The sequence below is a fragment of the Hylobates moloch genome, unplaced genomic scaffold (genome assembly GCF_009828535.3).
Source record: "Hylobates moloch isolate HMO894 unplaced genomic scaffold, HMol_V3 SCAFFOLD_4, whole genome shotgun sequence".
NCBI lineage: Eukaryota > Metazoa > Chordata > Mammalia > Primates > Hylobatidae > Hylobates > Hylobates moloch.
Window position 1 is genome coordinate 41,305,400 of NW_026652279.1, and position 24,634 is coordinate 41,330,033.

General features: G+C 44.3%; 1 protein-coding gene across 4 annotated transcripts in view; it reads left to right on the forward strand.

Annotated features, from left to right (window-relative positions):
- Positions 1-24,634, forward strand: part of FSTL1 (follistatin like 1) — a 165,608-nt gene that overhangs the window by 107,359 nt on the left and 33,615 nt on the right. For 3 of the 4 annotated variants that reach the window (XM_058437443.1, XM_058437442.1, XM_058437444.1), the window contains exon 3: positions 3,654-3,710. In XM_058437443.1, coding sequence (XP_058293426.1) covers positions 3,654-3,710 — 57 coding nt within the window. Of the gene's footprint in view, positions 1-3,350; positions 3,504-3,653; positions 3,711-24,634 lie in introns of those variants that run through there. The other variant, XM_032150076.2, reaches the window with a different exon arrangement.

Below are 24,634 nucleotides of genomic sequence, written 5' to 3' on the forward strand. Positions count from 1 at the left end.
ATGAGTGTAAAGTGACATTTATAATTTACTGCATAACTTTGGACAAACTACTTAAACTCTGTGTCTGTTTCTTCATCTGTAAATTGGAGATAATAAAGTAATACTGATTTCAAACGGTTGTTGTGCAATTTAAATAATAGTAGTGATGTTGAATATCTTTTCTATACTTATTGTCCATTTGGGGTTCCCTTTTTGGGAATTGCCTGTTCATACCTATTGCCCTTTTTTATTGGGTTTCCTGTCTTTTTCTGATTGATTTGCAGGGTGTGTGTATGTGTGTGTGTTATGAGTTACATGTCAGTTTTAGATATTTACATCTCTCTATCATTTTGTCTATGGTGCCCTTAGTTGAACAGGAATCTTTCATTTCATTTTGATATACTCAAATCCATTAATTGTGTTCCAAATGTAAAGAGGATAAAGATATGAAAAACATTGTTTATGCTCTAAGCAACTTACAACTAGCTGGAGAATCAAGAACAACTATGAGAACAAGTGTCAAACATTGTATAGCAGTCTGCAATATAATGCCCCAAGTTGTAAGGCTGTGTAGCCAACAGTATAAACTTGGGGAAGTATCTAAATCTTTCTGAGCTTCAGTTTTATTTGGAAAACAGAAGCAATAAAAAAGACCTTTCCATTTACTGTGTTTTTTTTTAATTTTTTTTATTTTTATTTTTATTTTTTGAGATGGAGTCTCTCTCTGTCACGCAGGCTGGAGTGCAGTGGCACAATCTCGGCTCACTGCAACTTCTGCCTCCCAGGTTCAAGCAATTCTGGTGCCTCAGCCTCCAAGTAGCTGGCACTACAGGTGCCCATCACCATACCCGGCTAATTTTTGTACTTTTAGTGGAGACGGGGTTTAATCATGTTGGCTAGGCTGGTCTCAAACTCCCGGCCTCAAGTGATCTGCCTGCCTCAGCCTCCCAAAGTGCTGGGATTACAAGGCGTGAGCCATCGTGCCCAGCCTCCGTTCTATCTATTGTGATAATTAAATAAAATAAGAGATGTTGAATGGCTCTCACAGTACCTGGTGTATAGTACCAACTACAATTTAGATGCAAAGCAGATCAGTGAGATAATAATGGCTATCATGTATAGAGGTCTACTACCTGCCAGGCACTTTTTATATGTATCTGCTTAAATTTCACAACTGCCTGTAAGGCATTATCACTGCCATTTGTCAGAGGCAGAAACCTAGGTTCAGAGGGCTTATTATTCAGGCCAGACAGCTAGTAAATGGCAGCGATAGGATGGAAAGCCAGATTGGTTTGACCTCAAACCTCCTGTGCCTTCTACTATGCCAAGCTGTTGTCAGAAAAGATATTAAGGAAGCAAACTTGACATGCTTCCTGAAAACAAAACAAACAAACAAACCCAAGCATTTTAGTAGATAGGAGGAAGGCAGGAAAGATCATGCCAGATTCTGAGAGGGTGCAGTGGATCTGCAAGGGATGCAATGTATTGTGAGTTATTCGAGGGCAGAAGCAAAACTTTATCCACGATAGTTCCCTTCAATCCTCGCACAGTGACCAAGACAGAGTATCTGGTGCAGAACATCTATTCTCTAATCTTATTACCATAACAAGGGAGCAGGAGTAAGTTGTCTGACTGGCGAGTTTGAAAGAACTGGGGATGTGTCACTCTACCCCCTTCAAGTTTGGGGAGCAGGCATTTCCCAGGAGGCACATGTTTTCTGCTTTTCCATGCAGTCAGTTTAGTTTTTGCACGGGCAGGTTTTCCAGCTCTGCTTGTGACTGAGTGGACATGTTCAATTCTGGGCCCAGGGTCCCTGCAGATCTAAAGCCACGGCTGCCATTCCAGCCTTTAGCAGAGACAAAGCTGACATTTTGCTCTCCATAAGTCTGACTCCTGCTGCTATTTCAATGGATTCTGAACTTACATGGGGACCATGGGTATTATCGTGAAGCCCCCTAAAGCCACAACAGTGGGCACTCAACAAACCTTGGCAGCAGAGTGAATATGACAAGTTCAGAGGACAATGAAGAGATGGGCCTGCTTTGAGCGGAGGGAGTATGCTGATGTAGTTGAAGAGAAGTTAGATGGACAGGGTGGGCCCAGTAACGGAGGGCTTATAAGAAAGGCAGAGTTTGGATTTGATGTGGGAAGAAGAACGCTGAAAGTTTCTGAGTAGAGGAAGAACATGAACCCGAGGAAGACAATGTTAAAAATAAGGTAGGGAACGAATATGACAATCGATTGCAGTGGAGACTACACGGGAGAGCCTGTAGCCAGAGGACAACGAAAGGAGGTTTCCAGAATTTCTGAGTGAGGGAGGATGAAGGTCTGGCCTAGGAAAGTGGACATGTGAACGGAGGCGAGGGGATACATGAGATCTCAGCGGCTAAACTGCCAGGCTATGGGTACAAGCCGGCTCTGAGAAAAGGAGATAGGTTTGAAGGCAACCACCCTCAAAGAGGTAGATGAGCAGGCCCTGAAGCTGGGGAAAGTGAGGCTTAGCCTTGGGCATGTGAAATCTGAGTTGCTAAGTGGATCTGTTCTCCGCACTAGTTATGGCAGGAAAGGCGCCTTAATTAGGAGCATTTTAGGGAGTTAACCCTGTCAAAGAGGTAGCACACTTTCGAAGGCCAAGGGCTGAGAAGAAGGTGGTGAAGATGGCAAGCCTGAACACAGACGCTACTTGAGATGACAGGGGTGGGAGGGGGGACACAGGTGATGAGTGAGTGGGCGGAGGAGAGGAGGGGGACACCGCTCCCGGGCCCGAGGGAAGGAGGGGATGAGGCTGCCGGCAAACGCAGCAGAGCAGGGCGGGCGCCACCTCACCCAGGACAATGCACTGTAGAACCCACAGCAGCCTTCCCCACGCCGGCCGGTTTTCCCGGGCCTGCGCCCACTTCCCGGTGCCCCGCTGCCCTGCTGCCGTGACACCCTCGACCCCGGGATGCAAGGTCTCCTCTGCCTCCCTGGGCCTCCCCCTTCAGCCATGGGGGGCGGCTCCGTTTCCCAGGCCGCGGGACGTCTTTTCCTCCAGGTTCCAGTCCCGGCCCTTCCCGGGCCCCCCGCGGCACCGCCCACCTGGCCACCGCCGCAGCCCGCCCGGGCCGCCGCCAGCCAGCAGCCCCTCCCGGAGTAGGGTTTCCCTTCCCCCTACCCCTCTGTCTTTGTGGCAGGGACCCACGGGACGCCCCCTCTGCCTCCGCTCCACGTCCAGGGGGCCGAAGGGGCGCCGGACGAGGGGCCGTGCGGAGACAGGGGTTCGGCGGCGCCAGGACTCCCGCGGGCTCCCCAGAGCAGGGGGCGGGAGGAGGGGGAGCGGGAGCCGCGGGGGCCGCTGCAGAAGAAGGGGGAGGAGAATGGGGAGGAGCTGGGGGGCAGGCAGGCGGGGAAGGAGAGGTCTTAAGGGGCGGCGAGGCCAGGTCGGATTTCCTCCGAGGCTGGCGATCGGCGGAGCTCCCACCTCCGCTTAGAGCTCGCTGCGGCCGTCCTGCCCCGCGCCCCCCGGAGACCCGGACCGGACCACGGTGAGCGCAGGGCGCGCGGCGCGGAGGCCGGACTCTTCGGGCGGCCGTGGGTGCTCGGGTGGCGGGAGCGAGCCTGCGGGACCCGAGCAAGTTTCCCAGGTCGGCGCGGGGCCCGGCGCCTTCAGACTCGCTCTCTTCTCTCTTCCGCAGATGTGGAAACGCTGGCTCGCGCTCGCGCTGGTGGCGGTCGCCTGGGTCCGTGCCGAGGTAGGCGAGGGGCCGAGGAGTCCCCGGGGCCGCTTGAGTCTGCGCGCTGGGCGGGTGGGCGCGCGTCCTGGGGATGCTCTCCCGGGGCGGCGCTGGGAGTTTCGGTCCTTGGGGTGGGCTGGGGCGGAGCTGGGGCAGTGCTGCGGGCAGAAATGCTGCTCACGAAACTTCAATCTCTAAAGCAGGACAAGTAGTTCAGGGCCGTAAGCTGGAGCCCCGCCGCGGCTAACATGGAGGGAGAGCGGGGAGGAGAAGAGGGGACGGGCTAGGCCGACCGGGACGAGGCGGCGACTGGAGCAGCAGCGAGTTCAAAAAGGCGCCTCAGTTCCTTCCTTCTCTTCTGAGGAGACTGAGAGTAGTTGGGGACTTTTCCCTCCCAAGTCTGTCTCCTGGGGGCGGGGGCAGAGGAATCTCGGAATTCTTCTTTTAGGGCAAAATTAATTTTCCTTTCTCTCTTTTAAAGTGAGATCATGATTCCCTGAAATGTATTTTCTTCTTTGTGAAGCGTCCTCGGGTTTTGTGTTATCATCTGGGCCATGTAACGACCTTTCCCGAAATGTTCCCTGTAACGTTGCGCAAGTGTGAGAGAAGATCCATTGCTCTGCTCTTTGGGGGCTCGAGTTTCCAGTTAAAGCATTTCAGCACTTGTTTTTTTGTACCAATTTTTTCAACTCTAACGACCTTCCTGAGACACTACAAACAAACCAACAAACTCTTTGCTCAGAAGCCCCTCCATTAACTCGAAGGTTTATGGACAGAGAATAAACAATTCTAAATTCCCCGGGCTCCAGTCTCCAGGAAAGTGAGGTCAGAAACTAAACATTTGATAATTATGGCAGGAAATATGGAAGGAATTAAAAAGCATGAGGGAGAAGAAATGGAATGCACATTACAAAAGAAATAGCTCCCTGGTGGGTGGTTTATGCTCCCCGTTTGAATTTTTTCCTTCATATTACAGTTTAACCACACCCTTAGCATCGCAGCTTGACTCTGCCCAAAAAAGTCATAAATGCATACAAGGTCTTCACAATTTTTTAAAAATACGCATTGTACTGAATTCTCATTTAATTCACTACTACGTTGTTGATTGGGGTGGAAACTCAATCAACTGTTTTTACTCCCAATGAAATAAAAGTAGCTAATATTTATTAAATATCTGCTGTTGTAATAAAATTCCATTTTAATGACAGATAAATTGAGTCAGAGAAGGTTACCCAATGATCTCAGCTATTAAATGCTAAGGGTGGGACTTGAACCCAAACAGTCTGGCTCCGGACCCAAGGCTCTTGACCATTAGCCCACACCACTTCCAAGCACAGTGGTTTAACATTTACCAAGTACATTTTTGTATACCACACACTGGGCTGTGTACGTTACCTGCAGTTATTTCTTTTAAAGCTCCCAAACCCTGTAACGTAGGTTTCGTTATCCCGATTTTACAGAGGAGGAAAAAGGTTTAAGGAGATTAGGTAACTTGCCCAGGGTCATACAACTAGTTAGCTCTGAAGCAGGATCTGAACCCACCTCTCTGCCTTTGAAGCCCATATTGAACTCCAGGTCTGCTTCTTATCCATTTGGTTTTCCAGGGTTTGCATTTGAGAGAGTATCCCCCCTTCACTGGCTGATGTAGCCCTGGTTAAGAAACATTCCTCCATCCCCTGCTGTGGCCCTTAACAGGCAGCTGCAGACCAGTGATGGATGAGGTGAATCCCTGGTTGGTTTTCCAGCAGGCTTAAGAATTGCCAGCCAGTGTGTGAAATCACTCAGTGAACTGGAATGCAAATATGAGGTGTGAGGAGGCTGTTGGTTCACTCACCAGGCTGTGTGGCCCAAGGTCTGGGATCTATTCTAGGCGGCCTGCAAGACACACACCCCTCCCAACCCCCATCCTCACAGGGAAAACTTATCCCTGGTAGGAAGTTCCCCCAGCAGCAATTTCCTGTTGGAGCATCCAGTGCTCTCACAGAATTCCCAGGCAAACTCTACAGGAAAGAAGGCAAAATAGAGAAGTACTGAGATGTGAAAACAGAGTGCGTTGGTGGAGAAAGGAGGCTGTGAACTCACAGTGTGTGGAAATGGTTACAATGAAAAGAGTGAGGGGTAGGTATGAGCTAGGTTACATTTACAGTCTTCAGTGATATGAATCTATTTTAGTAAACTTCAAATCGCTAAAATTGTACAAATATTGTTGAACTTTTTAGAAATGAAATTTAGAAAATAAATTGAGGCTTCTTGGTGCTTTCTGCTTTTCTGCAACCGTAAATATTTAATTCAGCATATTTTTAAACAATTTAATCGCTTTACAAATCATGTTGATATTTGAAGAAGCCAGAGCCTCTGTACTAAACCAGAATCAGAGGTGCTTTCCACTTGGGAAAAGGTGATTGTCATCAGTATTAATGCCAGTCTATGTCAATCCTATTTGGTTAGATTCACAAAACTATTAACAAAAGTCATTAAGGAGCCTGGGCTCAGTGGCTCATGCCTGTAATCCCAGCACTTTGGGAGGCCAAGATGGAAGGACTGCTTGAGCCCAGGAATTTGAGACCAGCCTGGGCAACATGGTGAGACCATATCTCTACAAAAAATAAGAAAATTAGCTGGGCATGGTAGCACACGCCTCTGGTCCCAGCTACTCAGGAGGCTGAAGCAGGAAAATCACTTGAGCCCAGGAGGTTGAGGCTGCAGTGAGCCGTGATGGTGCCACTGCACTCCAGCCTGAGCAACAGAGCGAAACCTTGTTATTTAAAAAAATAGAAACAAACTCATTAAGCGAAATGTCATATTGTTTTGAATGTGTTCCATGGTCTCCTACTTCCTTGGCACCTCAGGGTTGCTTTCTGATTGCTTCTTCTCTTTCTTACCTGCTCACTCTCTTACTACTCTGTCTGCAGCATATACCTTCAGCCAGCCTCCCTCCAGCTTCTGCCACATCCACCTGAGCACACACACCCATGCACTCTGTAGTCTGCTTGAAAGAAGGTACTGGGTGTAGCATATGTCTCTAGATGTGTGTAGATTAACACATCTAGACTAGGCAGAGAGGGCAGCAGCAGAGGGAGTGCCTCCACTAACAATTACACAGATACCCCTTTTCTAGATTCTCTGGGGAGAGGGCTGTGTGAGCCTACTCATCTACCCTTTCCCGTCCCCCTCCCATTGGGAATTACTGCAGTTCATTGAGAAGTGTTGATGGTGGATGCATAGTATGGAGCCTGGGAAAATGTTAACACAGGCGTAGTGTGTGTGCCCTTGAAGCTCAGTCAGTGGGTATCTGTCACTCTAACATGGCAGGCTGGAGAGAACCCTGTGGCCCAACTGCCTGCTTTAGGAAGACAGCCCTGGCAAGTACCCAAGCATACCCCAACTCTCCCTTGGTGGATGTCTCTGCCGTCACTATGATTCCCAGCATTCCAGGTCTAGAAATTCATTATGATAAGTCACATGTACAGTTAACTGATTTGTAGTTCAGAATCCTCATTCCAGTAAGGGATCCATGCTTGACCCATGAACTTTGAGTGCATTACCTAAGAGAGAACAATAGCAATTCTACAAACAGATGTACTTCACTTAGCTCTAGATTTGCAATACCAGAAGATTATGAGGGCTTTGTCCTTCTGAGGCCACGTTTCTTAACCTCATTTGTACCCTATTATCAGCATATAGTTAACCACTAGAGGTTTTATTTGGGAGCTCCTCTGTGTTCTTTAGAATTGTTCTGATGGTAGACTCAAGTAAGCCTTGCATCTAACCCATATCTCTGACTGCATCTTCTTGGAGCCACAACTTGTATTATTAACAAAGCTAAAAAGATCTCTGAAATGATCTCTTCCTTGTTTATCCTTTGGCAAATAAGCTACTTGTTGCAATTGTAAAGACTGTTGCTGGAAATTGGGGTGTAAAACATAGCAGGGACTCTGCAGACTAGCCAGAACAGAAGGGTAAGCACCCAGCATACGAGGCCCTGGCCATTGCAAGTGGCTTTAGAAGGTGGACACATTACAGTTCCCTTAGAAGTCCCTGGATTGGGTGACAGAAATCAGGACTCCATCCCCAGGCTCATAGAAGCAAGTTGGAGAGGAACTATGAGGTGAAGATCTGGTCGTGGGCTGAGGTGGATGTAATGATCCCAGAGGAAATGCCCCAAAGACGAACAAAAGTCTTTGAAGTCAGTGAGGCAGAGCAACACATGCTGCCACAAGAACAGGAAGTAAAGGATGAGCTGTAAATACCAGTGATCATATATGAGAATTGAAAATGCCATGGATTCTTTGTCTTAGTCCTCTTCAAATAACTGGACATCTGGCAGAATGTTTCTAACAGACATAAGTTTTATTAGCTTAATGATACCAGTTAATAGGGAAAAAAAGTACAGTTAGATAGGTTCACTTTGTAAGCCAGATGATTAATGTCTTCAGAGGGCAAAGGCATACTTTTTGTCTAGGATGCTCTATTCTGACTCCTGCGATTTTGGCAAGGGGCGCTTTCTCTGAGAGTATGCCATGAATGGCATGGCCTTCCCTTCACTGTCCTCATCAAGCCTATCCCCTGCTGCAGCTGAGCGCACCTGGTGCTCAGGTCAGAGTCACAGTGAAGCACAAGGCATGGTCTCTGCCCTCACATTATTTACAATCTAGTAGTGGGTCCGGGTGCTTTAAATTGTGGCAGCTACCGTTTATATTATTATAACTCATAGTAACTAGTAGCTTTATACTTATTATTGCTGGTTTTTTTTTTTTTTTTTAATTTACATTAATGTAGGGCCTTCCTTTGTAAGATCCTTTTATGGTAGCAAAATGCACAAATCTTCCATGTATAGCTTCATGAACTTTTACATCTGGCCCATGTAGGCACCATGCAACAAGACTGAGGGAGTTGGTGCAGAAAGGTATGAACCTGTATGTTACCATGAAGTTACATACAGGAAAAGTTACCATGAAGAAAATGAGGGATAGGGATGATCTAGGGTACATTTCATGACTCTGTGCCCAAAGATGGCTATCTTTTAATCTGTCTCTTCTCTTGGTGTCTAGCCCAGGTAACATTTGGCAAGTTTTTAATCCATGTTTTAACAACAGCAAACCTTCAATAATTAACGAAAGATAAATTAACCCTCTCTATATGAGACTTACTATTTGGATGTTATTTTTAACATTTTAACTCGTTAACAATAAATGGTTTTCCTTGTTAGCTGCAAGGATGTGCAGCAAACACAGTGAAATACAGTGCAGCAAACACAGTGAAATACAGCCTTAATTGACATGAATCCGTTTTAGTAAACTTTAGATCAGCTTTGGGGAGCTTTCTTGACTGTTTTGTGGATGGATAGATATTCCAGGGCTCACTGTAATCTATATTAAATTCAGCAAAGAACTCAAATCATTCTGTTAGACCACTTTGCCCTGGTTATTATTACTTTTGAAAGGACTCTACATAAGATGTCAGTCATGTTACTTATGACAGCAAAAAACTTAACACTGACTACATAGCCAACCATAGGAGAAGGGTTAAATAAATCATGGAACAGCTATATGTGCCACCAAAAGCATTTACAAAAACATTTTGAAGCTCTGGCAAATGATTATAATTTAATTTAAAAAGCACACCCCCCCCCCCAGCTTTATTCTCAAGACTGTAAAAATTTATAGAAAAGTATAACAAACAAATGTGTTAGAAATTATCTGTAGGTAGTGGATTTATGGGTCATTTTATTCTTTGCTCTAGTCTTTTCTATATTCTCTAAGCTTTTAATTAGCATATTTTATTTTCATATTTTATCAGAAAATAACACATTAACTTTTTTATTTAAATAAAATACCACATATTAGGAGAAGGGAAAATTCCTCTCAAAAAAAGGAGGGGGATCACAAGAATCGTCACGAAGTCAAGGCACTGGATGAAATATCCAAGGGGCAGGACTTCAGGGATTGCTTAAGGAGAAAAAGGTGGGGTGGTAAATGGCCTTTCAGAGATGGCACAGACATGGCATACATATTACCATTACCCTCTCCCTTACCTATGACAGACATTTCTAATCAATCATAGAATTCTTTCCTACTGAACTTGGAGAAGGTTTGAAAATCCTACTCGGCAATGTTCTAGGTGGCCACTAGCAATCAGAGTCTATATGAGATGAAAGCTATTTACCATCCCTGCTGGATGGTAGATCAGTCCAGTTTGACAAACATTGACACATCTTTAGCCAAAATTAAGATAATTAGAAGGCAGAGTTTGGGACTGTATGAAACTGACAAAAACAACATGGGGTAATAGGTGATAGAACTGGGTTAGCAAATGGATGAAATGTCAGGAAAACAGCACTTACACCAGATTTTGGCCCAAGCTTCTAAGCTCTTTGGATGAATCTGAACACCTTAAAATAAGCCAGACCTTCTAACATTGGCCCCATCAACAAAAATATAACGAGAATTTTCTTGGCTATTCTGATGAAGTAAACAGTTGCTCTTGCTAAAGTTCTAAGAGCTGCTGCTGTCATAGATAACAGCTTTTGCATTAGCAGCAGCCTGGCAATAACTTGCTAATAGAATGCTCTTTGGGTAGTTGGAGTACAAAATAATTCCCATAAATCTTCATTTCCTGCTTTTGGTTGGAGGATTTCCATTTAATCTTTTCACAGACTTTAGATGCTCATTTGGAAGCCTTCACCAATAAACTATTCCCAGGATTAAGTCTGAATGTATGACCCCCATATGTCCCTTGAATAATCCTGGACACTATTTGTGACCAACCAAGCTGTTGACAAATAAGTCATGTGATACATGACAAAAGCTATCACGTGTTGCAGGCCCAGATTTATATGTGCATGCATGTGTGCATGTGTGTGTGTATGTCATGGGATATTGGCTTGAACTGGTGAGAGGAAAATATCTCTGTCTTTCTATACTTTTTGTTTCAAGATTTAAAATCCTATATCTGAGGCAAAATTTATCTTTTCCCATCTTTCCTCTTATCCTTCAATGACAGTTAATAAGTGTAATTTATTGATCTACAGAAGTGTCAGGCATTATGCTAGTCAGTTTGCACATAAGCTACTATTAGGAACAGTGTGGGACTAAAAAGCCTTACCATACAGATCCCTGTTCTGAAGTAGCTGCTGCCACCATCGCTGCTTGGCCATTAGGGGTCAGATGTAAGGCTTTAGCAGAAATTCCCCTTCCTCACCTCTTGCCACTACTTCAGAAAATCCTGAAACATGGCAGTGGGATAGATGGCCCCTGCCTTCTCAGAATCTGAAAGACTCCACTTGGGCAGCTGGGGCCCTTTTCAGCCTGTCCACCTAATCAGTGTGTCCAGTAGATGGCAGCTTTTTGTGTGGAACTTTATCTTACCTTGTGACTGTTCCGGGGGTCTGCTGTTTTTCTCTTCCCATTTTCCTCGTCTTTTCTTGTTCTCATTTCTGGGTGTCTCCAAGTCTGCTTTTGTTTGTTTGTTTGTTTGTTTGTTTTTTGTTTTTTTTTTGAGATGGAGTCCCGCTCTGTCGCCCAGGCTGGAGCACAGTGGTGCGATCTTGGCTCACTGCAATCTCCTCCGCCTCCTGGGTTTAAGTGATTCTCCTGCCTCAGCCTCCTGAGTAGCTGGTATTACAAGCGCCTGCCACCACACCCGGCTAATTTTTGTGTTTTTAGTAGAGATGGGGTTTCACCTTGTTGGCCAGGCTGGTCTCAAACTCCCAACCTCAAGTGATCCACCCGCCTCAGCCTCCCAAAGTGCTAGGATTAGAGGAGTGAGCCACGATGCCAGGCCTAAATCTGTCTTTTTCATAGACTCTGTAACAAACCCATTTTGTTATTAAGAGCAACACTGTAGAACAATGAAAGAGTCTGACTTAGAAGTCCTGCTGTGCCCTTTTCTGGGCACCTTTTTAAAGTCACATAATGTCTGTAACTTGTAGCTTCAGTTAAGAGCGAGGGCTTTGGGGCAGTGGACTGAGTTTGAATTCTGGACTTGTCCAGCCGTGAGGCCTTGTGCAAGTTACTTAACCTCCCTGAAGTCACTTTCCTTACCAGTAGAATGGGAATCATTCCTGTGTCTCTACCTGTCTGCTCGATTAGATCATGGAAGAGGTCTCCTCTACTCATGGTGTATTGGTGTATAGTCAACACCAAAAACAAATACCTGCAAGAGATGAAGGGTCGCTTATGTTTTTGACTCTGTAATGATTTCACCAGAAGAATCCTCAGTATACAAGTAAACATCCACTAGGCATGGTCTTTATTTGCACAGCCTTTGTGCTGGCTCAGGTTGTTACTCTGATTACTGATTTTTCCTTGAGAGGAAGTATAACGTAATGGCTTAGCGCTCAGACCTGGAAGCTAGATTAAATCCTAGCACTGCCCTTACTAGCCATGTGATCTTGGGAAAACTACTTAAAACCTCTCTGAGCCTGTTTCCCCATCTCTAAAATGGGCTTAATCCAGAGTATCTACCCCATAGGTTAGTTGTGAGAATTAAATAAGCTCTTACATGTAAAGCAGAGTGTTTTGGCACACAGTGTGCAGTGTTAGTTGGTATTATCATCCTCAGGGCATCTCTATGGGACGAACTCCAAAAGCCATGATGTGTGTGTACATGTGTGTACACACATGTGTTTGTGCACACATTCACGCACTTGTATATGTGTGCTCATGGCATGCAGAAGTCTCCTTGCTTCTTTTTGTCTCTCCAGAGATTTAAGTATCACCTTCTTTTTTAAAGAGAAAACTAGGATATTTACTTCAGTGGATGCTTTAAGGCCCAGAATTTATATCAGAACCCTTGCTTCTACTGAGCTAATCTTGCCCTTAAACTTCTATGTAGTGTTTCTTCTGTGAAGCCACAGTTCTATCATTCCTCCAGGAAGAGATTGAAGTACCCATGGAGCATCTCCTGTGCAGAGGCAGTAGGATGGGAAGCCAGCATAGGTTTTCCCTAAAGGTAGAGTGAGTGAATGGAAATAACTGGGAAGAAAACAGAAAGAAAAGGCAAAAAAAAGAGGTATATATGGAGGTGGCAAACAGATATCTTGGGTGGTCATTTCCATTTTGCTGTGGTCTTCATAGCATGGCCTGTTACCAGGCAATACATTCCAAATTGTTGGTGTGGAAAATGTGATAATGCAAAGCAATAGGATCCTTTGCTTTCATTATTTCAAAAATAAGTGCCAATTACTCTCAAAGACAGGGTAAGAAGTATTCCTGGAGCAACCTGGAATTTGTCTCTTTGGGAGCCAAGGCCACAGCTTCTGGTACTTTGCACACAGACCTGGAGTCCCACTAGGGAGGGGCTGCTGTGTCTGCAGCCAGTCCGATGCGAACCTCACATGCCCACCCCTCCCTGGCCCTGGAGCCAGCTCTCTGTACCACTCCTTATGTTGCTCTTTGCTCTTTGTTTCATCTTTCTCCTCTATTTTCCTTCTCTCACCATTACAGAGAGGTCATCTTGAAGTGTCTGGGCTGCAGTAGGAGCTGCCAAACATTCACGAACCACCATGTTCACATTAGATGCAGAGATAAAACTGCACAAAGTCTCAATATACTATTTTGCATCACTCATCTGGGACAAAGAAAAATTTTCAAAGTCAACTCAAAAGAGGAAAGCAAAAGGTATTGCACATCTGTTCTCTGTCAGGCACTGAGTTAGTGCTGGTGGATAAGAGAGCTTGTGCCCAAAGAGCTTGCAGTCTGTAGGGGAGGCAGACAGGAACACAGGCTCAAAGTGATGCAATGTGAGAAGTATTAGGACAGGGCTGAAAACCTAACCCAGTATGAAGGGCTCAGGAGCACTTCCAGGAGGAAGTGAGCCACCAGCTGAGCTCTGAAAAATGACTGATAGTCACTGTGTCTTGTGGAAGTTTGAAAACCAAAGACACTTCTGCTAGGTAACATCCACTCAGTATTGTAGAGGCTCAGTCATTTAACTTTCCAGGTAACATCAGTTGTTATATGGCTATGTGCCTGGAATGACACTTCAGGCTTGGCCATTTGGCCACATAGACATGGCAGGCATGACCTCCATTTGGAATTAGGTCTAGTTACTTCTGAGTCACGTTGGAATACAGTTTTTACAATGGAGCATTTGCAGCCTAATGGTCAGTGACTCAGGAGTTTTGGGGGGTTTTTTTGTAGCAGTTGTTTTGTTTTGTTTTTTGACACAGGATCTTGCTCTTTTGCCCTGGCTGGAGAGCAGTGACACAATCTTACTGCAGCCTCTACATCCTGGCTTAAGCAATCCTTCCACCTCAGCCTCCAGAGTAGCTGGGACTACAGGCATGTGCCATCAGGCCCAGCTAATTTTTGTGTTTTTAGTGGAGACAGGGTTTCGCCTTGTTGCCCATGCTGGTCTCTAACTCCTGGGCTTAGGCAATCCTCCCTCCTCAGCCTCCCAAAGTGGTGGCATTACAGTTGTGAGCCACAGTGCCCAGCCTTGGGGGATGTTTTACGGCAATTTCTTTGTTCTTCAGATGTATTCACAAGTGTTCCGCATTAAATAAGGCCAAATGGCAAAACAGCTCTAAAACGCCAGCAGAGTTGCTAGGTAGGGTTGTATAGACTGTTCACTGCACAAGTGTGTCGTGTACCTGTGTGTGGCACAGAGCTTGTCTGCCCACCCACAGGAAGGAGCACATTTTTTTCTAACTGGTGTGCAAAGCTCTCCAAACCCAACGTTATCTCTGAGTCATGTTTTGTTTATTAGACTATGGCAGTCATTTCTACATTTGTGCATCTTATAAATTGATTTCGTTTAGACTCTTGCAAAGTTTTTGTACTAGGCCTCCATCAAAAGCCATTTCTGTGTTTTTGTAGATTTTCCTCATAGATAAGCAGAGATGATAGACATGGAAATCTTAAATATCTGGTTTCTTGCACCCACAGTGTGCTACTTTGGGCTGTTGCACAACTAAGTCTAGTTTGGGAACTGTGATTCCCCAGGAATTAAAACAAGTATTCCCAGCTTCCTTCTGATTGCTGGATTAGCAGAATCTCCTCAGCCTCCAGCTGAATTCCAGCCCCTGGGAAGAAATGTCTTAGAGTGAACCCCCAGCCTGGAGCCTGTCAGAGGTTGTGTCATGTGTTTGCATTAGCTGAACAAAACCCGAGCAGGCTTTCCGGCCTTGCTCTCCCCTCCTCCCTGCACGCCTCTCCGCTGGGAGAGGCCAGTTAAAGTCTAGACACTGTCTGCTTGGCTCTCTGCCTTTTTAGCACAATCCACATGGTTCTGCAGCTCTTTCTTTGGTTGCCTGTCCTCACTCGTTTCCCCAGTTTTCTTAGTTAGTCTTAAACTGTCCCCGGGGGACTGGCAACGAGCCGCACACATAGGAAACAGGTGGGTGAATTTATGAGACTGTCAGGATTCAGCTGCCTTGAAAGGTTCAGAGTGAAGATAGCAGCAGTGCTGGCTGAAGCTGTGACTGAGTTTACAGACATCCCTGGTGTGAGCTGGCTTCAAACGAACCTCCATTTACCGGCCAGAGATGGGCTGGGATGAATAACTCAGGACAGACAGTGGCACCCCAGGTAATGAGCAGCCACCTGACTCCTCATCTGCCAAATATGGGGGGTTAGAGTAGGTGGGCTCTAAAATGCAGCTTTGAAATCCTGTTCATATAAAAGGAGGCGGATAATCTAGGCTAGATTATCAAAATATTCTACTTAATGGAATTGGGATATTTGATTAACTCTTATGGTGATTTACAGCCTAGCGAAGAACAGTTTGAGAGATAGGCTGGCTCAAGAATGAGAAAACAGAGTGAATAAAAACAGGAGGCATCTTGTGTCCTTTACTTCCTCTCACCATGTAGTGAGTGGAATATAAACAGTACAGCATGTGGCACCTGAACAGTCTTCATGCCCAGGAATCCCAAATGCTGTTTACTCTACAGAAAGGAATCACTTGATTTTCCACTTCAGAAGCCAACTGCTCAACAACACTGGGGAAGAAATGAAGAATCCTGGGTCTCCTTGTAGTCGATCAAGAAATTTTGGGGGGAAAAAGGGAAGACAGCCCCAATTCAGAGTGTGCAATTTGGGATTTATTGAACTTACTTGAAAAACAAAAGCAAACAAAACTTTTTCTCACTTCTGTAAATGTTCACATTTTCTTTTAAAAATAATGATGCAGTATTGCAAATGGCTTACAGAAATAGTTGTCTGAAACTATTGCATGGACCCTAACTTTGTTTTCTGGAATGCTTCTTACTACCTTCTCATCATGTTGCCTGGCCCATGATCGGGATCCAGGGGCTCCTGAACAAGTATTAATGAATTGCCTGCCCTGCTCCCCTGGCCCTGATCTCTGGTCAGATCAGGCTCTTACTACAGCCCATGGGCACTGGTCTTTGGCTTTGACCCAATGGTTAAATCAAGTGACTTGTTAGGGTGAACACAGTAAGGAGGCAGAGGCCAATGCAGATGTTTTAGTCCTGCTGAAATGCTTGGTTCCTTGCCTGTACTCCAGTTCCTGAATCTCACTAGAAAATCCCAGTGTGCTAAATCGTGCTGTTGATCCTGACTGGGGAACCAGCCAGCTCAATATTGGAGGTGGCTTTTTTAGTAAGGGTACAGTACAGGTTAGAATTCAATTAAAATTGGCTGTGCCCCAGGGTAGACTGTGTGTGTGTGTGTGTGTGTGTGTGTGTATGCATGCATGGATATGTGTCTGTGTACATACAGAATACACAAGGAGACATGCACACACACACACACAGACACTGACTTAAATTTCACCACTAGGAGAACATGGCCATCTCCCTATAGCTCAAATAGTGAGACTTTTCTCACAAAAATTCCTGTGGAATTTGTTTTGTTTTAATTTAGTTTAGTGTTTGACTTCTGTTACACTGCCCTGATTTCTTTCTAAGCCTAGGCACATAGACCAGTGCTTATTTTTATGGTGTGAAGTTTGCCTGTTAATGAATTTAATAAGTGCATGTCATTCATTCACTCATTCCCTACCATATTCCAAAAATAAGAGATAGGTTTCCCCTCCCTAATCCCACAGCCAACATATCCTATTAGCTTCTGTAAGGGTTGGGCTAATTACTTGTATTTTTAGCTATTGAGAGGGCCCAAGTTTATAGTTTGTGGCATAACATTTGTGACAGAGAAAAAGAAAATGGACGAGACCTCAAAGATGGTCCGAGAAATTTCTGATCCCCTTCACACATATACCTGGCTCATCTAAACTGTAGTGTGAAATTGATACAGTGGAATTTCTATCAGAGAGACTAAACATTATTGAAACAGAAATACCGATGCTCACCCTGAGCAAAGACTCAGACATACTGAGTTCCCTTTACTGTCAGGGTCCCTACCAAGAGGGCCCAGCATGGCTTCTTGGTGGCCCAGCCGAGCTCACAAAACTTGCTTTGGGATGGAGGCAGATGTATGCTTGCCAGTCATTCACAAATACTCGGAGCACGCAGTTTCGCTTCTCCCAGGGCACCACCATCGTTGGTTTTGCACTATGTGCTATAATTATGGTGCTACAGGGACAGACTGAGGCCTACATCAGAAGCAGGAAATTCACCTGGCTTCTCCCTAGAGTCCCAACAGTCTTTCAGGAATGTGTCTGTTTGTGCTTTGTTCCCCTTCCTCTAGTTTTCCCTCCTTAACATTTTCTATTTTCTTTCCTTTCTTATCCTGTGTGGCCTTGTTCTTGCTGACAGCCACATGCAGAGATGCAGATTTTCTGGTTTAGCTATTTATTATAAGGAGAAAGACGTTCACTTTATGCATTAATTGGTATCTGCATCCTGTTCCACAGAAGGGTAATTTTCTGTGTGGCACCAAGGGCTTGATAATGATCAAAGAAAACCCCAGTTCCCAGTAGGAACACACTTCAGGTGTGAGTCCATTTTGGGTTTCTCAATCTCCTTTCTTGGGAGATGGAACTAGAAGGGAGAATGGGACTGGGAAATGTTTTGAGTAGAGGCCAGACATTCAAGTCTTGGCTAAATGTTGGGTATAATAATTTCAGTACTCACTGCAGACTTATTTCTTAATAAAACTCCCCAAGCTACTTGTGGACCATGTTTTAAAGGATAGTTACAAAGTTAACCGCTTCCTCTTACAGATACAATTGGAGAAGAGTCTTTGTGTTTCTTCATTTTCTACAAAAGAACATATATAAGCTAGATAATAAGAAACCATGTTGGGGTTGTTTTTATTACATGTCCTATTTTAGGTACTTTTTTTGACAAAAATAAACTGTGATAGGGATATGAAATCCTGTAAAAACAACCAGTGCTTGAGGATGACTACCCCACTATATTGGTCATTTTACAGCTTAGGTAATTGCATTTTTCCTCCAAATTCCGCATACACGTTTGATCAAATAGAAGTCTCTTCATTTCCTGTTTAAGTTGCTCCATGGAATTGCTGTGTGGGTTAGAGAGCAAGCTGGGTTCCTCCCCAGTGACTGTGTTTCCGTTGGTTGATTGGGTTATTTTCCAGGTAATGCTATCATTATTTTGCCCAGTGTAAATGGCATTGTCGTGTAGTGACAGTAATTACTCATGTTACAGTGGCCTGGAATGTAAAGACTTCCTCATTCTCCAGTGATTTGTTGTTTGACTCCAGGAAAAAGTCTTTTCTCTGCCTAGGCCGAAGTGTGTGCATGTATTTGGGACTCAGATAGCTGAGGCTCTAGACTGCCAGTCTGTGGGCTCAGATGTGACAATAGCCATATTCAGACAGTCTCTGAGAGAGAGACAAAAGTTAGGAATTCTAAGCCTAAGAGTGTTCAAAGCATGTGATGAACTGTCCCCAAATGGTTCTTGTCCTAGAAGTGGGTGGAACAAACAGGAAGGAGGAAAATAGTGATGAGGAAGACTGGAAGAAAGGACGTAGTGATGCATGTGGGAAACTGTTAATTTTGGTGGGTTAAGCAAATGCAGATGAGGCGATTGAGTGAAGAATTTCTGTTAAGTGCTTCATGAGAAAATACTGTGAGTGAACACTGCAGATATATATGATCAGAAAAGATATATCACTGTTTTTTGTGTGTTTGTTTTTGTTTTGAGACACAGTCTCGCTCTGTCGCCCAGACTGGAGTGCAGTGGCAGGATCTCGGCTCACTGCAACCTCTGCCTCCTGGATTAAAGCAATTCTGGTGCCTCAGCCTCCCAAGTAGCTGGGATTACAGGTGCCTGCGACCACGCCTGGCTAATTTTTGTATTTTTGGTAGAGACGGGGTTTCACCATGTTGGCCAGGCTGGTCTTGAATTCCTGACCTCATGTGAGCCCCCTGCCTCGACCTCCCAATGTGCTGGGATTATAGGCATGAGCCACCATGCCTGGCCGACTGTTTTTTCTAAGTAAATGTGTGGTCTGTAAGCAAAACTCACAAATGATAATTAAAGCTGTAAATTAAAATAGCACCTGTACATAGTGTGTGGCAAGGGAGATGATGTCTACAGAGGTGCCCCCCACAAGGTAAGTACTCAATAAATAGTAGTTGCTATTGTTCTCCTTGTTATTATGGCTTGAATTCCAAGGAGCGGTACGCCATAGGGAGAGACATGAAGAGTCTAGACCCAAAGTGTGTAGTGAGTGTAGTCCATATACATGCTGGGTTAAATGGTTTTTTAGTTAGAGGACATTCCAGGGTTTTACAAAGTTCATGTGCGTTTATGACTCTAGGAAGGAAGTATAATAAGTAATATTTCCCAAACATTTTACCACAGAACACCATTTCAAAAAAGGCCATAAATATTTCAAGGCTAGTGTTCCATGGACAGACTTCCTATGAACAGGATATATTTATATGTGACCCCAGGTCTTAGTGGCCTTGCTGAACTCACCTCATAAACTAAGTTTCCTCAGGAAGGCAAGGGACTTGTCTGGACCCAAAGCCTGTCTCAGAGAAGATCCTCTTGGCGGTCACTCTAGAATGGACCATCAGCATGGCCATGTGCACACCTACCTAGAACTGGCTGGGCTTTTGGATATCAACTTATGTACCCAGGAATTTTCTCTTGTATTTTTCATTTTCTCTGTTCATACCCAGTCTATCAGCAAGTCCTGTCTTCTGTACTGTCAGAGTGTATCACCTCTCCATTGACTGTCCTCTGTGCCCACTGCCACCACCCTAGCCAAGCTGCCATCATTGTGCCTGACTGCAATAGCACCTAGCTGCTTTCTCCTTTCTCTCTCCTGCGACCTTGCTCTTTCTGTACAGGACAGCCTGAGTAATCTTTGTAAAACACATATCTGATCATGTCACTCCCTGAGCAAAACCCCCCAGTGGCATCTATTGCATTAAGAATAAAATACAGACTTATTATCAGTACCTTTACTGCCCTACCCCTTGCCAGCTTTTCCCAGCTTACCTCTTGCTGCTCTGGCTTTTGGACCCAGTGCTGTGGCTACACTGGCCTTTTCTCTATTCTAGGAATGTAACAAATTCCACCCTGCTTCAGAACCTTTGCACTTTTCTTCTCTCTTCTAAATTGCTCTCATCCTTTAGGTCCCAGCTCAAGAAAGCATTCCCTGACCACTCAATCTAAGTGGTGCCCTCTCTCCCAGAGTTCTGTCATACATACTATATTTTCCTCTAAACTTACTGATGACGGGCTGCAATGAACTTGTTATTTTTGTTTGTTTATTCGCCTTCCTCCCTCTAGAGCATGTACTCCTTTAGAACAGAGGCTTTGTCTCTCTTTCTGCAATGGATCTCTAATACCTAGAACCAGTTGTGCTTAGTGTATAGTAGATGCTTAGTAAATATTTGTTGAATTAATCCAAGAGCTAAATGGATTAATAAGGCCAAATGTCTCATATGTAATATGAAGAGGTGCCTACAATCTTTGTATCTTAATGATAGTCATCTGTGTGCCGTATTCTGCAAGAATATTGTGCATCTGGGAAGATGGTTGACAGCACTTGCCCGTCAACAGTTTGCTTAATCTTGGACATGATGGTAGTGCTGGGGTTGCTTAATCAGACACCTGGATTCTAATTCTCTCAGCCCCAGGTGAAGTTGGAAGTTAAGCAGAGGCTAGCTGAATAGTAAATATTTTTATTCTTTCCTTCCATGATCAGCAATTTTAATATAACTTGGCACCATTCCCAGAGGAAGCTAATGTCCCAAGGAATATGAAATAAATCATTAAATTCTGTTGTTGGTAATTCTTTGCCCATAATCACTAGTCACCTTTGGCTTTTGACCTCACCTTTTGCTGAAACCTTTACTTTTTTGGATCCTTCCTGCTCTTATTCTCTCTGGTTTCATTTGAATGGCAACTGTGATGTTTCCAGTATGGATAAAACAAAGAAAAAGGCATTCAGTGTCACTGGATTTGCACATTAAGATCTCAGAGGCGAAGTCTCATTCTGGGGAACATTCCACCACTCACACAGTGGACAGCATTGGGTGAAGTCCCCGGGAGCCAACCACCTCCACTTACTGTGGCCCTAACTCCTTAAGTCAGAGTTCCCGGACTTACCGTAGCATACTGTTTCATTTTTCAGTGGAGTTGGGAGTTCCTCAGGGTGACCCCAAACAGTTAAATATGTGGCATTTCTCCAGTGTTTACACAGTTAAAATGAAGGATACCGGAGCTGTGAGAACAATATTGTTACATGATACTTGGAAGTGTTTTTACCACAAATGATAATCTATCCATAGCAACTAAGCTAGTACGTTTTTGTGTAGAGTTTCTAATGCAGTCCTTGGGGAAAAACAGAATGAACAAAAAAGGAGGTCTTTGTGCATTGTGTACAGCTTGAGGGTCTTGGAGGGTTTTAATTTCTGAAAAAATAGGGGGGAATTTGTTGCAGTGGAACGGAATACCTGGCAGTCCCTCATTGGTGGGCCTCCTGTCAGCCAAGGCCTGATTGGCCAGGATAAGTAGGTTTTACAGCTCCTTCCCCCCAGCTGTGACATCCCAACTGCTTCAAGGAAAGAATGCAAGACAGGAATGTCTCAAGAAGAATAGAATGTGCATGTTTTCATTGACTTTAATCTCAAAGCACTGAAACTGTGTTTGTGTGTAATATTGAAAGCTGGCAGCAAGAGAGTGTAGCAGTCAAGCCAACAAAATTTTTAAAAAAGGTTTTGAAAAGATATATCTATCTCATTGCCAAATTTGTGCATGGATTTGTATGCCCTGAAAAAAGCGTATTTAGCTAAGAGAAGGCTCCAAATATGTACAGCTTAATTAGCCGTTTTGTCATTGTTTCTGAGCTAAGCCATAATAAGTCTTACAGAGAGGAAGTACCAAACATTTTACCTTTCTTATAGAGGAGACCAGAAAGGTGAAATGACTTGCCCACAGGCATTGAAAACAGAGCCAGAATTCAGCCTAAGTGCCCATGACGCCTGCCCATTTTTGAAGGACTAGGTCCTCATTAATCAGTATCCTGGTCCCAGATGCAGCCTGACATGCTGCCTTGCCTGTACGTTCAGATAATCTCTATTGACTTCAGTTATACACCACTTCAAAAGTATTCCAAGTTAAAGAAGGTCTTACTCTTTCTCCTCAAACCCTCCTCCTCTGATGCAATGAGGTCAGAACTCAGAACTATTTCTATTTCCTTTTCTCTCTCTCTCTCTGTTTTTTTAAGAGACAGGGTCTTGCTATATTGCCCAGGCTGGTCTCAAACTCCTGGTCTCAAGGAATCGTCTGGCCTTGGCCTCGCAAAGTGCTGGGATAATAGGCATGAGCCACCGCATCCAGCCTTAACTGTTTAGAACTGTGCTGTTCAATGCCGATAGGTACTAGCTGCAGTGGCTATTGAGCACTTGAAATGTGGCTAGTCCAATTTAGATGTACTGTAAGTGTAAAAGACATACCAGATTCCAAAGACTTAGTATGAAAAAAGAGTATAAAATATCTCCATATTATTGATTACATGTTGAGATGGTAATATTTTGGATATATTTTCTTAAAATAAGTGATTACACTTAATTTCACCTTATTTCTTTTGAGTTTTTAAAAGGTACCTTCCAGAGGCCGGGTGCGGTGGCTCACAACTATAATCCCAGAACTTTGGGAGATGGAGGTGGTGGATCACTTGAGATCTGGAGTTCAAGAACAGCCTGGCCAACATGGTGAAACCCTGTCTCTACTAAAAACACAAAAATTATCCGGGTATGGTGGCAGGCACCTGTAATCCCAGGTACTCGGCAGATTGAGGAAGGAGAATTGCTTGAACCCAGGAGGCAGAGTTTGCATTGAGCTGAGATCATGCCACTGCACTCCAGCATGGGCAATAGATGGAGAGTTCGTCTCAAAAAAAAAAATGTACCTACTAGAAAATTTTAAATTCTGTCTGAGGTGGGTATTCTATTTCTGTTGGACAGCACTGCTCTAGACAGTTGTCACTTAACCATAGCCACACATTGTCTTGAGTTATCTCTTATTAGATTGTGTTGTTCTGTTATTTAAAATTGCATATATTCATTCCCCTAGCTTCTCACCTAAGCTACAAGCTCCTTAGAGACACAGACTGTGATTTACTCTTCCTTGAGCCCCTGGCACTTGGCATGATGTTTGCTATTTTTTTGTTTGATTGTCCTGTATATTACTTATAGATTTCATCTATTTCCATGTTAGATAATGATAAGGAAATGCAGATTAATTTGTGTTTGGATTGTTGCTTTTCTTTTCAAAGGAACTGATTTTATGTAGTTCTCAGTTTGTTCCACAAAGATTAACATTCCTCTAAACTGGACTATTAAAATCCAGGGGACCTGTAGAGGGTGCCAGAACTTCCTGACACCCATGCCTAGCAGAGAACAATGGTGTTAAAATTGATGCTTATAGGTTTTAAGGAGCGCCTCCTGACCACCCCAGAAATCTTGAGAAGTTCCAAACTCAGCTCAGAAACTTGTGCTCTACTTTTCAGGACCTGTCTGAGTAATAGGTGCAATAAATTAGGCATGTTGGCCCAGGGACTCCCAGCCTTAAACCAGGGTTGAGAAGAGGGCCACCACCAACCTGAGTCAATGAGTAACTGTTAGGAACTCCTACCAGATGGCTGTAATTCCCAGAGTCTCTGAGAAAATTCTAGGAGACACACTCTGGGTGGGCCTTATCCTTTAAACATCCTACAATTTTGTAACTGAGCCTGTGGCTGAACCACATACTCATAATATCTAGGCTGGCTATCTTATGCCTAAAACATAGTCATTTCTGCTGGTGCCCTAGGAGAGCCTGATCTTTCCCTGATTTCATGACTACAGGATCCCTGTGCCACTGTTTTCAGTTCAGATGTTAAAGAATGTGTAAGAATGCACTCCTGGAAACCACTCCCCTTCAGGGGCAGATTTATTAGGTCTCACTGCTGTGGAATGATCCCACTCCACTGACCACTTTCTTGCTGTAAACAATGAATAGGGAACTATCTCCCTTAGGTGACAACGTGTGAAATGAATGATTGTCTCTTTAGAGGAGTAGTTGGAAGGATTTGTAATGATCAAGACTTAGAAGCAAAGATGGTCCCATCTGCTGAGGCTCCCCAGCTTCCCAGCAGCAGAACCCCCGAAAATCCTCCTGTGGCTGTTGAATCAAGGGAGATTAAGGCTACAAAAGGCAGTTCATGCCCAGAGCAGTAAATTAGGTTTTGTCTTTCCTAGGTTATTGGGTTTGGGTTTGGGTCTTTTGAGTATTGAAAAATTCATGCCCCCTTGAAAATCCAGTCCCAAAATTTATGGGTGGGTTTCTGGGGGCCCATAGATACCAGGTTAGCATCCTCACTCTCTAAAATAAAAACCACAAATTTTCCCATCCCACAGGCAGCCTAGTAATTAAGGTGACCATGTGTCACAGTTTAGACCTGTTGTCCAAGTGTGTCTGTTTAAAAGGTTTCCTTTAACTCTCAAATGTCCCCATTTGGATGATAAAATATATGGCTGAAGGCCACACTCACGGGTGCTCCAGAGTGATGCATAAATTAAACTTGCAGTCTCCCTCACTGATCCTA